The 13,844-nt window shown below is 39.1% G+C and overlaps 1 protein-coding gene across 1 annotated transcript in view; it reads left to right on the top strand.

Moving 5' to 3' along the window:
- Nucleotides 1-13,844, top strand: part of ap1m3 (adaptor related protein complex 1 subunit mu 3) — a 28,846-nt gene that overhangs the window by 3,313 nt on the left and 11,689 nt on the right. The window contains exons 2-6 of the mRNA XM_080032471.1: nt 2,809-2,965; nt 3,898-3,965; nt 4,441-4,571; nt 11,193-11,340; nt 13,164-13,290. Of these exons, the coding sequence (XP_079888597.1) occupies nt 2,809-2,965; nt 3,898-3,965; nt 4,441-4,571; nt 11,193-11,340; nt 13,164-13,290 (631 nt within the window). The remainder of the gene's footprint in view (nt 1-2,808; nt 2,966-3,897; nt 3,966-4,440; nt 4,572-11,192; nt 11,341-13,163; nt 13,291-13,844) is intronic.

Here is a 13,844-nt window from a genome sequence, read left to right as displayed (position 1 = left end):
GGTGCTACACAAGCCATCCGAAATCATAATTTTTGAAAGCTGAGACTTAATTGTCGCATTTTCCAGGCTATTGCCGTATATAAGCAAGCTGGCAACTCCACTAATATCTCACTGTTTTGCTGTTCTCACAGTCAGTTATCTGCTATAAAGTTGGCAGACTAAAACAGCTGTTTGAAAACCAAGTGACTGATTGGCAATATAGAGTTAAAAACACATATCGACAGTGAATAGTTTGACACTCCAGGACGGGGAATAGATAAGTCAATAAGAAACTTGTCACATCTCGTCACCATCAATGTGTCTGTGTCATAATGCTACTTCATGATTCATTCCTGTATTGTCTCTCAAGCAGATATTAACTTTGTTTTTCACACTCATTTGGAGTCTGTGCACTGAATGCAGCATTGAACCAAAGTTGCATAAAGGAGTTAAGTGATCTCATATAACTAACAGAGAGGGATAGATATGAAAATGGTAGGACTTATACAGTATATGATTATATCAGTATTAATGGACTAATTCAGTATGATAATGTGCAGTAGTTCCAGCAAGCAGTTCAACTATAACTGATCTAATGCAGGTGTAAGTTCAAGTCATTCTAAGAGTAGACACTACATACCAAATAACCAGCTGGTGGTATGAAAATCTATAGGTCAGACTGGATGTTCCATATATGGACACAGGTATAAATAATATGTATGGGTATGTGAGAGCATAAATAGTGCAGCTAAGTATATCTGTTAACCGTTGTATATGTGGTAAGTGGGTGGGAGCCAACTTGTGGATGTGGGTGTTATACTTGTGGACACTCTTTAATTGTTCATGGGCTACAACTCACAATTATTGATTGATAATTTAGTTGTTATTGATTTTAAAAACACACAAAATCAATCAATTTCAGTCAATTTAGAAAATGATTGTGTTTTTAGCCCTTATTTTAAACAAACCTGAACCTATTTTGATTGGCCTACAGTAATATCCTGCATTTATTCTGTTCAAGTAAATCTGCTGGTCTCGTTCCAGTAATAACTGTCTGCAGGTGTAGATACATTCTCCTCTATATTTTTCTATCAGAATTTGCTTCAAGGACTATAGAGTCGGTCCCTGGATACTTTACTAGGGACATTCAGTATCAGTGTAGCACTTCTGTTTGATACAAGTATTCGTCTATGGCCTTTTCTCCTTCTGCGGTGAACTCTGAACTGGTCGCTATGCAGTTTCATTCTCCTCTCACTGAAGCCGAGCAGTGGCCTGTTCATATCCTTTATTCTCCCCCAGATTACCTTACTTCCCTGGCATTTCCCTTTTTATTTCTTATTTCCTCTTTCCTTTGTTGTGTGTGACCCTGTGTGACCCCTGCACAACAGACTCCTCTATTAAAGAATGGGGAGGTGTGTGTGTGTGTGTGTGTGTGTGTGTGTGTGTGTGTGTGTGTGTGTGTGTGTGTGTGTGTGTGTGTGTGTGTGTGTGTGTGTGTGTGTGTGTGTGTGTGTGTGTGTGTGTGTGTGTGTGTGTGTGTGTGTGTGTGTGTGTGTGTGTGTGTGTGTGTGTGTGTGTGTGTGTGTGTGTGTGTGTGTGTGTGTGTGTGTGTGTGTGTGTGTGTGTGTGTGTGTGTGTGTGTGTGTGTGTTCAGTTATATGAATCCCTCAAGCATAGACGCTTTGATCTCTTTCTTCACCTCACCCTGCGTCCGGATACGAGAAAGACTGCTGACTCATCTTGGTGTGTGTTTCTATTCAAAATAGTGGGTGTGGTGGTTTCTTCAGGCAAAACAAATTGAATTTCGTTATTGTAGTTTGATTAGAAACTTTGTGAACTTCTCTTAAAATACAAGACGGCACCTAAACCTGTTTTACTCACTACGATGCTGATCAAAATAATCAAAGAAAAAGATTTGAAAATGCTCTTGATCTTGGTATATGTAAATTATTTTGTAATTTCAAACCCCTGACCAAACACAACACGTGCTGTGTTGTTTGGACATGTGTTGTTCTCTCACTAGTATTATTTGCCACTACATCCACAAAGGAGTTTGTTTGCAGGAAGCGATTCAACTGTGTGTTTTTTAAATGTCACTCAGAATGTCAGTCTCTTCGATTCATGGAAGAGGTCATGTTTTATCGACTCAGCCGTTTGCATGGACAGTCAACCGTTCAAGAAATGTCAGAGAAATCCACCAAAGAGAAAATACAGAAATTGTACCAGTGGCACTAGTCTCAAAAGAACACAATGCATGCAGTCATAAGAGGCTGAGTTTTTAGTATTGGGAAAGGCTGCAATGAAAAACATGTCCATAAGTCATTGACTAGTAAGCTATGTTTAAAAGCCCACTCTTGCCTTTTATTACAAACGGGTTCTTACTCATATCAGAGTGTTTTGGAAGCCATTTTGGAAAATGTAATGTAGGAGAAATGAAATGAAACAACAACAACAAAAAAAAACGTATTCTGAGGAGTATAGAACATTTCATGGCAGGCTGTCCAGAATGGCTTGAGCCTGACTATGCATAATCTCCTGCTTCATGTTGAGAAGGTGCTCATTCATAATTCACAATCAGATATTCAAATTGAAAAACTCAGTTTATCGCAGATTTCCTTGCAAGATTAACCATGACATTTATTTTCAATTCCATCCATGAGGTTAGGGGGTTTTGCAGTCAGCCAGTGGTTCTTGAAGCATGGTTAAGCTTGACTGCTCAGCTTCTCAGGCTAAGAGCTATACATATTTTAATGACTGGGTATTGCCCCTATTCTAATATTGTCTTCTGTCTCTAATATTTTTCTTCTGTACATTTGTGGATGGCTCCAGGTGCTCATTTGTAGGAACTACATGGGAAACATGGACATGAATGAGATCGACCACTTCATGCCCATCCTGATGCAGAGGGAGGAGGAGGCTGAGATGGCGCCTATGGTCTGCCACGGCAACACACACTTCCTGTGGATCAAACACAGCAACCTCTACCGTATCCTTTTCAATCATTTTGAATCATCTGAATAATGTTGTTGTGTCGGACGGAAAATAGCTTTTACCGTAGTAAACTGAACTCAAATTCCAAAATGGTGCCCACGCTGTCACAACAAGTGCAAATTTCAAATTTAAGTATTGCAGAAAAGTGCATTTTTTTTATATTTGCAAATATTTAATAAGCGTGAAGGACGTCTTATTAATACAAAAATGTAGATTAAATTACAAAAACATTTTATAATATTAAGACAGCTTCCATGGTGGCCATAGCAGGGTTGAAGAATAAGAGTGCCCATTTAATAATATAATGGCCAATAATTAAAGGTATTTGATGCCTGAGGTGGAAAAATAAGTATTTCTGAGAGTTAAATATGTCCTTGATGTTGTGGGATGTTCAGAAAAGTAATAACATTTTGGTAAAAAAATCTGCTTTCATGGAATAAATGTTTTTTATACAATGGTATAGATTGTACAGATATCAATGGCTTCCTCCAGCTGTCTTCAGCTCCACATGAGTTCTCTTCTTCAGGCATCTTCTCAGCTTCCCTTTCATCACATCACGTTTCACAGATTCACTGTGATGTCTCGTGCCCTGAATATATCCTCTTTTGTTCATGAGAGATGGGCCAGTCAAAGTTCCTTACCGATTATGAATTCAGCTTGATATAGCAGTTTGTGAGTAAGTGGTATTCCCAGTGCACCACATTAGTCAACTGAGCTGCTGTACCTCCCTGTGGCCGTGTTCTCAATTGCTCGCTCTCAACTTTTTTATGTCATTGCCTTCATCTCGTAACCACCAGGATGTTCACTACATGTCTCCATCTTGTCTAAAAATCTCTGGTTTTGTAGCGTTTTTTTGCAGATTTCTTTTCAAAATAAGATACTTGAACTTGTAGATGTCAGTGTATTTCTTAACAGTTCTTTCCTCAGTGGTGGCGATCACCAAGAAGAATGCCAACGCTGCGCTGGTCTACTCCTTTCTCTACAAGATTGTTCAGGTGTGTCTGTTTCCCAGAGACTCAAATCCAAATGTTTTAAAGAAAGAGTAAAGCAGGAGTGAAATTCTAGGTCATATATGTTCACTTATCAATAAACAAAAACAGAGCTTTGTTTATATTGCTAAAGCTTTTCTGTGGTCTGTCGATTTGTTTAAACTTACATTACTTTTAATTTAGCATTAAACACATGTTTTGATGTCAAAGTTAGCTGCAGCTTTTAATAAAGATCAAACCATAATTTTCAGTGACCATAATACGCCTTTTTTTGTGACTGCGATTTGAGTATCACATGACCAGGTAACGTAAGGTGCAGCTACACCTTTTGCTTCAGCTGCAGTCTCTTCACCTCATGCTATTTGCATTTGCTTCTTGAATACAGCCGGCAGAAGAATGATAAAAATAGTACGACCATACAACCAGTATTATCAGACACCTACGATAACTTTTGTGTCTAACCGCCTGTTTCTGTTTGTAGGTTTTTAAAGAATACTTTAAGGAACTCGAGGAGGAGAGCATCCGTGACAACTTTGTGACGGTGTACGAGCTGATGGATGAAATAATGGACTTTGGTTTCCCTCAGACCACCGACAGCAAGATCCTACAAGAGTAAGACAACTATCACATAAACAGTGACTGCCCTGCATGCAATAAGTACTGCTGTGTGTGTCTGTGTTAGAGTAGAACTGTTTTGGCAAACTAGGATCATGTTTGGTGGTTCTGGCATTTAAAGCTATAGGAAGTAGTGCGTAACATTTTCATATAAATAAATGAAAAGAAAATATCTGGACATACCGGTACAGAAGAAGGTATAAAATCCATGCACGATCACTGAAGGCTTACCTCGTGTAGATGCACCGACAGTGTTGTTGTAATTACTCAGAGTGAGTCATGGGGAGACAGAAGTTACGCACTATAGCTTTATGGTGAAACATAAATCAGGCTGTTGAAGGCTGAAAACTCTCAAAGTGAGGCCATAATTGCTGCACTCCAGTCTTATTTTAATTTAGCATTAACTCAAGTGGTACACGTTGTGGACAAAACATGAAAGTATTCCAGTGAGAGAACACCTTTTGTATTTCTTTCTGTTTCTAACCAGTAGCGATGGGAGTATGAGTATGTGATGATTCTGTGTGAAGTGCAATTGGCTTATCCCTTGTTTTTCATTCAACACTATGCAGCTGGTGACTTAGGATATAATGAATGGCAGGATTTGTCCGCTGTGTTAAATGAAGCTAAGAAACTACTACTTAGCTTGGGCTCCACAAGGGTTGTTGTTGCAGACAGGGTTGCAAATAGATTAGTTCCTCAGAGAGTCTCATCACTTTACAGCGCTATGGTAACATAGTATCTGTTTGCACATGGTCAGTGTCTTATATATGTGAACCCCTGGAATTCGCATTATACATTCAACCTTTTCATATCTCAAATGTGATTGTGTTATTATTTTTTTACGTTATATGTGATTAATGTTTAATTTTGAGTGGTGATGGCCAAGGGCTACAGGTTAAAGTGTGTGTGTGTGTATGTGTGTGTGGAGTAGAGAACTTGTGTTTGGTGTCTGAATAGGGCTGATAATTACCAGGCTCCTATTGACACTTAAACACAATGAGACTCTCAGCTGGACACACTCGAGACTCTCAGACAGAGAAGCCCTGCTCTCCGTTTTCTCCAAGGAGGCACACAAAAGTGTAATTTCTCTCTTGCACACACACACACACACACACACACACCCCTACACACACACACACACACACACACACACACACACACACACACACACACACACACACACACACACACACACACACACACACACACACACACACACACACACACACACACACACACACACACACACACACACACACACACACACACACACACACACACACACACACACACACACATTGCATCTCTGTGTCTTTCAGCTATTCCCGTTAAAGGACCTTTTCATGACCTCACCACCAACATGTTTTTTCTTTCGTACAATACTAGCTACCTGGTGTAAGCATAAACGTGTGTGTGTGTGTGTGTGGATGGATGCAAGAGACTGAGCAAATTTGACTGCAGGCATGAATATAAATAAACATGCATGTGATCATGTGTGTCTTTTTTAGAACCTTCATACCAATGTGTGTGCGTGCGTGTGTGTGTGTGTGTGTGTGTGTGCGTGTGTGCGTGTTTTGATTGCTATTGTTATGACAACCCCCCCCCCCCCCCCCCCCCCGCTTCCAGGTCTTTTCATTAGCATTTCTGAGGAGAATCGGGGCAAAACAGAACAAGCGTCAAAGCAACAAAACAAAACAACCCCGACGTCGAACCCAAACCCACTTGTTGCCGCCTTTCATCTCTCTGCTCTTTCAGATTTTGATATGTGTCAACATGCATTCAAGACCCTGTGGGTGGGAGGAACTGGGACGGAAAACTAGGGAGGGATTTTTGCCTGAATCTGTCAATCAATCTCAACATCATTTATTTCATGTAGCCCGTCTTGTTGTTGACACTAAATAGGGGAATGTAAAGTTGAGCTGAAAACAACACCCTTGAGTTAGTTTTAGTGTGTTTTGTGTTTGTTCAGTAAGTTCTGATTGGCACCATTCGCTATAGTGGATATTTTTATAATATTGTGTCACATGACAATATGAAAGATGTTGCTGGTAGTGATAAACTAAGGAACTTGGGCTTTCCGGAGCTTTATAGTGAGTTTCAGCTCATTGTCTAGCTGTCCGGTCTGCAGCGTTACTGTTTTGGTTCACTCTCACTGCCCTCGTAGCCATTGTTTCCAAACGCAGCAGGCGGCTATTTCCAGTAAACGAGAACTAAACATAACGACATGCTTAGCTCTAAACAGGAGACAGACACAGTTAGCAACACGCTGGTCAACACTGCTTAATACTGTAGTTGGTGGAGTAAAAAAAAACAAAGAAAGAGAATATTGGACTGAAAAAGTTCACCATATCAACCTAAAAGGTGATCAGATGTCAGTTGCTGTATAAAGGAAAGGCCTCAAACACAGGCCACCATATTTCACATCACTGCTAAGATTTTATTCCTAAATAAATAGGCCTACCTACATTTAATCAAATCAAAACTAATTTTAGTAGCTGTTTTCCTCAGTGGGCTTTACAGTTGGCACACAGCATACTGTGGCTTTGCACTTGTTCCACTGTTCTGTGAAAGAGAAGCTTGAGGACAGCAGATTTGTGTGGCACAACGGGTCAATAAGGCTGGTGGAGGTGAGGGACAACCGGGAGTGACGGAGGAGAAAAGGAGGAAGGGAAGAGGTCAGCAGGAAGAGAAACAAGGATTTGCTTCTGAGACTTAGAGCAGTTTGAATTACATGAAATCTGTGTGTTTGTGTCAGCAGCATACATATTCAACTATTTTTTTGGAATGTGTTATATATAAATAAAGTTGTACATGATAAAAAACATGAACATTATGAAATCCTGGAAACTGGAAGAAGTGCTTTGGACATTTATATTCCAAGGGGGAAAATTTGTTTAGCATAAATTGGAAGACGGAGTGCACATGTTGTTTATCTGACTACGGCTTCCTCCTATTCTCATGGCAGGTCATGGACACAGTCAGAGGATTATTAAAACATACGTGTTCTCTAGCGTACACACTAAGAAGCAGCCTACAGTAACCTGCATTGTAATGAGGGGATTCATGGATGGATCAATGATCAACTGAGTATTGCTGATAAATATAATAATGTATTAGTCGAGTCAACTTTTTTTTCTTAACCCACAAACATGGTGAGACTTAATTAAGTCCCGGATAGGGCACTCGCATGCATTATTGAATTATCTTTTTCATTGTAAAGATGTTCAATATGTGAATGATCAAATTAATACATGTGATGTGAAAAATAATTGCTCTCGGTGGACTTAGCAGTTCATCTAAGCTTCTTTTAGTTTTAAATCTGTGACTGTACTGCTCTAATTGACATCCAGGAGCACAAGTCATCTGTTTTTACTGAAAGGGCTAGATAGAATAACCCCACTGTATGCTACTTGCCCGGGTGAAACACTATATGGGTTTGAACAAAAAATGTTGCAGGAGTTAGTGGAAAACAAAACTAAGCTTAAAGCCACTACGAGTAACATGGCACGTTGGCGTCTCCTTTGGACAAAAGCGGTAGTATTTTTACGACGCCCGCCGTCGCAAAACTGTTTTCTAGCGCGTGCCAGGCGCGCGGGTGTGAACTGAGAAGGGAGCAATATAGTGCATGTCCGTGTGTTGAAAGTGTGAGGACTCTTTTCGGCTCCGTGAGAGTGGTTTTGACACTGCATCAACTAATGCCAGTCTGGCACACACACCTGATTGCAATGAGTTGATCCAGCAGTGTCACCTAACTACTCTCTCTCACGGAGCTGAAAGATTACGTGTCCTCACAGAAAGCGAATGAACGAGAGACGGCAGTTAGTATGGATCACGATGAGGTAATGTGTTTATGTTGTTGTAAATAATGACTATTTCAGATAATGGTTATCTGATGATGGTGAAGCAAAGCAAACTTTGTGTTAGTACCAACCGCTCATTCATTTAGGAGTAAACACTGCAGTCTAGTTTCACTCTCGTGAAATTGTATACACGTTGCATGGCAACGCCCTGGTCCCCCCCCCCCCCCCCCCGTAGCCTATATCACTCTCCCTTTTAGCTTTTCTTCATTGCATTTTTTCTTTGATGGTTCAGCCCCGTTATCGGTCATTATGACGACAAATAACTGTCTCAAACAAGGCTCCCGCTCCCCTTCCCTCACCTGGAGGGATAGGCTTCTCAATTCACGTTGTTGCGCCACACTGAAATCTGCGACCAATATGGATATGTGACCATAGAGCCTGCACGAGCGAACCGAAAATCGGACTGGGTGTGCGACCAGACCAAAAGCAGTAATAAAAACGATTTAAAAACGTCTTTCTTTGCACTGATGGTCTCGTTTGCTGTTAAAGGTAATTTATGATTATCAGAGGAAACATGAGGCTGTTTAAAAGATATTTAAATGTTACTCGTAGCCGCTTTAAAGGCTAAAATTTGCAAGGTGGCATGAAACACAACTCAACGTGAATGTTATGTTTCTACTCAGTGTATAGAAACATTGCTGTATAGCCTTCTGTTTGCTTACACATTCGCCAGATACACTTTAAAAGGTGAAAATATTTTGGTGTTCAAATTCTTGCATTGCTCCAGCGCTGTCCAAAAAAAAAATCTATTCCACGTTTAAGTATTCAAAGAGAAATGGTTAAGTCTTAGCAGAAAAAAAAGGAATGCTTATCACAAGTTGTCAGATGTTGCCACGTGAAATACATTTCTCTGCCTGACTCCTAATTCACTATGTAAGAGTCTGTGAATTTTCTGCTTCATCTTCAGTCTGAATGCACACCAGGTGGTGGACACATGTGTATACTTGAGTGGAGTTCAAAATACTTTTCAAAGGCTTTTCTCCAGTTGTTGCCTCCAAAGTTACCATCTAGAATATATTATGTTGGATTTTAAAAAACACATCATTTCACTTCTGAAGTATTACAACTATAATATTTCGTGTTCTTTTGTTCTGATGTATGGAAGGTAAAACAAATAAAAGATGGCTGGAAAAAAGTTTCAGAGTTCTCAGGTGTTGTTTAATGAAGTGGGATCACAGGACAGCATATGCAGGAGTCAGTGACAGACAAAAAAGGTAATGAGCCTTTTTCGACAGCAAGGCTTTTTAACATATCTTGACAAAGTCTATTGATTGGTCTATCTTGTTGTCTTGTATCTTCTCGTCCAATCCTCTTCTTCTTCGCTCTTGACCTGAACTATGCTGAAAAGTAGAATTGTGCTCCTGGCCTTGAATGTAACTTGTATCTATGGTTTGGTCAGCTGAGTCAGGAAAATACAGTATGCCTTTGTTTAAGATAGATACATCTGTACCTTCTCTGGCCTGTTTTCTGGGAAAACGTCTATAAAACTTACAAGAAGTTTTGTGCTATTTAACTCCCTTCCAACTGTCCCTGCTCAAGGGCCTGAAATTAGAACATTTTAGATCACATGTTATAAATGTATTACTTGTTAGTTGATTATATATAAGAGTAAATGCAAATGTATGATGGTGGTTATAAGCATCATTAATATAAAAAAATTAAAATCCTGACAGAAGCTACTGGCGAAAATGTGACTTAAACGATCAGTAAATGTTCATAAAACACTGAAAAATCCTGTCACATTGTTACCGTCATAGCTGCATCTCAACCCCCTTAACAGTGACAAAAGATTTCCCACCATTTAAAACATAAATTGATATGAATTTCTTAAAGAAAGGACTCCCAGACAGTAAAGGTTCAGACCCTTGAGCTATTCAAGCAAAACTCATCAAAACACTTGATCCCGTGGTTTAATTTACCCTGGAAATACTTCATAGTTTAGTGTCATGTAAACAAATGCATGTAATTATCCGTGGCTGCGGTAACAATGGGTTTATGTAAATCTCCATTTTTCAATTACACCCATGAATAATCCTCCTACAACACGATCACCAAGTAAAGCTGCTTTCATTTATCACCCAAGATCGTTTATCTCAAGTGCGGAAATTGATGAAAAAAAAAGATTTCTCAAGAGAGTTGGGCTCTTGTTGTAAGAAAAACATATGGTATTTGTTGTGCCATATCATATTTAGCTCTCTTCAAATGGATCATATTTTGTTGCTAGTAAATGTTGCTAAGTTAAAGCCTCTGTAAACCCAAATCCAGAAAATCCTTCTATGTCATTTGGGGAGTTGGTTGCATCGTAGTAAAGCATCTGAGATGAGGTGGGCATATTTATCAATCCAAATGAAAGATAATGTCATTTAAGATTGATAAACATTACAGACATGTGGTTTAGATGAGGCGGGCTATGCTCTGGTTCTTATGACACAGTTCTCTGCCCGAACGTCCTATAAAACAAGACTGTTTGATAAGGCCACGCCCCACACTGTCCTGTGAAATGGTCCAGACAGTAAAAAAAGCTGTTTTTAACTCTATTTATGAACATTTATTTTCAAATATATTTTTTGTAAAAGCCTTGACACCCAACCTTGATATCATATATTGATTTAAAATGTCTGACCAGATTTCCAAGGCTTTAACGATGACTGTACTTCTTGTGGGTGTTCAGATGTTCCACTCAACAGGATGGCATGGTGAATTTGGACACAGTTTGACCCATGACACACCCCTCTTTCTGCCCATGTCTCTCTCTCAGGTACATCACCCAGGCAGGTCATAAACTAGAGATCGGGGCTCCGCGGCCTCCTGCCACCGTCACCAACGCTGTGTCATGGAGGTCTGAGGGAATCAAGTACAGGAAGAACGAAGTCTTCATGGACGTCATAGAGTCTGTCAATCTACTGGTGAGGACAGTGTTTTGCTTTGCCAACATCATGTCTTATAAAAAATAGAAAGTATGTCGGATAAATTGGCCGAACAAAGACACAGAAGGAGTTACAGACGTTGCATAATTGTAATTTGTTGATGCATATGTAACTGGATCAAATCTCGTAACAGCATGGATATTCGCTAGATATATATTAATAATAGGTGATATTTCAGCTGGGGAGGTAAGTATAAAGCCTGGCAATATTGTGCCATTTCCATTACAAGATTGAGGTTGTTATGTGAACCAATGGCTCAGTCAACAGGCTGTTATTTTGCTACTAATAATGCGCTTAATTTACGATTCGGTCTGATTTAGCTTTTTATTTTAGTAGATTTTTCATACTTAGTACACAGTTGAATTATACAGTAGATAATTGTAGCAACATGGTTTACTGGTCTATTTTTATACCATTGTTATGGACATCATTCATCCAGGGACCAGGATGAAAATAGATCATGACCGACTCATAATCATATCGATTCCAGTATCAATTCATCATTGTTTACCCATCACCATCCATTGTTTTATGCATCTTTCAAAAATAATAGATCTTTCTATTTCAGTTCAGTTTTAATAAAGGATCAAAGTACGTCCCTGTGGGGCTAACTGGGTGTGTCGGTGCTAATATCGTCTTTGTCAAAACTCTGCCATGTTTTGACTCCTCCAAACAGCTTTCCTCTTTCCTTCAATTGAATTGCAGAGGAAACAGTCTGTACAACCTACACAATCCTCTTTTCTTTTTTCAATCGAATATTTTGTGGTAACCATGTGTCTTAATGTATTCAGTTGTAGATTTTAAAATGGTTATTCAATAACTTAAGCATCATGCATCATGTTTTGAAAACTCAACAAAAGATATGACCACACAACATGTTCAACTTTGACATGATCACTGTCTTCTTAAAATATAAGTCCATCAAAATATTTTGGTTTGGAAAATCTACTGACAAATATGGATTTCAACAAGTGTTAACTAATGTTAAACATATCAACTGTTATTGAGTTATCATATAATGAGTTAGTTATTCTATTCTATTGATTAATCAGTTGTTATTAAAACATTCCTGACCTTGTACTTTGAGCCTCATTACACACAACTTAATACACTGCTTGTTGTGGTAATGTGTTGTTACTAGGCTACACCATAAATCCATTTATGGGAAAATATTATATTTTTGACTTTCTCAAATTGAAATATGTTTCCTCTAGATTATGTCCTAAGAGCAATGCCTCAAGGACAGATCTACAGTCAGTTTCCTATGAGTCAAAAGGAAACTGTAGGTGTGTTTACTACTGTATGTGTGTTTAACTACTGCTAGAGCTGCAGCTGCCACTTCCTTTATCTGTGACCGGGGACTTTGTTTATGTCTTCAAAGGTCCTCTTTCACATTAACACCTTGCTGACACTTCTCATGCTGTATGCTGAAACAATTGTCAAGTTTTTTAACAGGGGAGTTTGTGATTCTGTCTTACTGTTGATCTGTATAATATCATAATTTAAACATCTGACACTGAACTTTTCCACTGAAAAAGGAATGAATGACCTGTAATAGTCAACGAGATCATCGCAATGTCTTAATAGTTATTATCAATGGCTTTTTTCTCGGGTACGGTCTCACGGGAACTAAGACAAAATGATAACGGCAGTCCAAACGGAACATCCAACCCCAGAAAAACAAAAGTTCCTCATAGCTCCTTTTAAATGAAAAGTATATAGAGAGGGATATCAATGCTTTCTTCCAATAACTCACTGATTATTCTCTTGTTTATTTGAATGCTTTGCTCTTCTGTCTACAGGTGAATGCCAATGGCAGCGTCCTGCGCAGTGAGATAGTGGGAACCATAAAGCTCAGAGTGGTCCTGTCGGGGATGCCTGAACTCAGACTGGGCCTCAATGACAAAGTTCTGTTTGAAATCACAGGCAGTAAGTATCAGTGAATGTCTCAGTGTCTAGTTATATATACTGTGTGTCTTGAGGCTTATGATGAAGCAAAACAGTTCGGTTGACTTGAGTCACATTCATCAAATACAAGAGAGGAGAAACTTGGGGTGGTGGAGTCAGTGTAGATAGTTTAATTCAAAAGTTATATCTCCAAATATATACTTTCAGAGTAATGTGCTGACATTAATTGTTATTTGAAAATGCTGTTGGTGGTTTTCTTTCCCTTTTACTTGAGTCAGTGGTTCCCAACCCTAGATAGTATATAAAATCCCAACCCTTTATGTCAGAAAGTCTCCCACAAATGACAGATGAGAAGCAGGAGCAGTTTATATACACTCCACTTGTCTTGTTCCAAATGTGTCATTTTAAGTTGACTGTAAAGATGTTACGAAAAGAAATGCTGGAATCGTTGACATTTAGGCTTGTGGTCTCTTTGTTTGCATTTAACACACATGGGGTGACTTTTTTTTCAGCTAATTTCGGAGCTGCAATCTTTCCAATTATCCCCTACTAGTGTGTACATGTAAGACTGGTTT

The sequence above is a fragment of the Ammodytes marinus genome (genome assembly GCF_949987685.1).
Source record: "Ammodytes marinus genome assembly, chromosome: 8".
In the NCBI taxonomy this organism is placed as follows: domain Eukaryota; kingdom Metazoa; phylum Chordata; class Actinopteri; order Uranoscopiformes; family Ammodytidae; genus Ammodytes; species Ammodytes marinus.
This window is presented reverse-complemented; position numbering and strand designations above follow the sequence as displayed.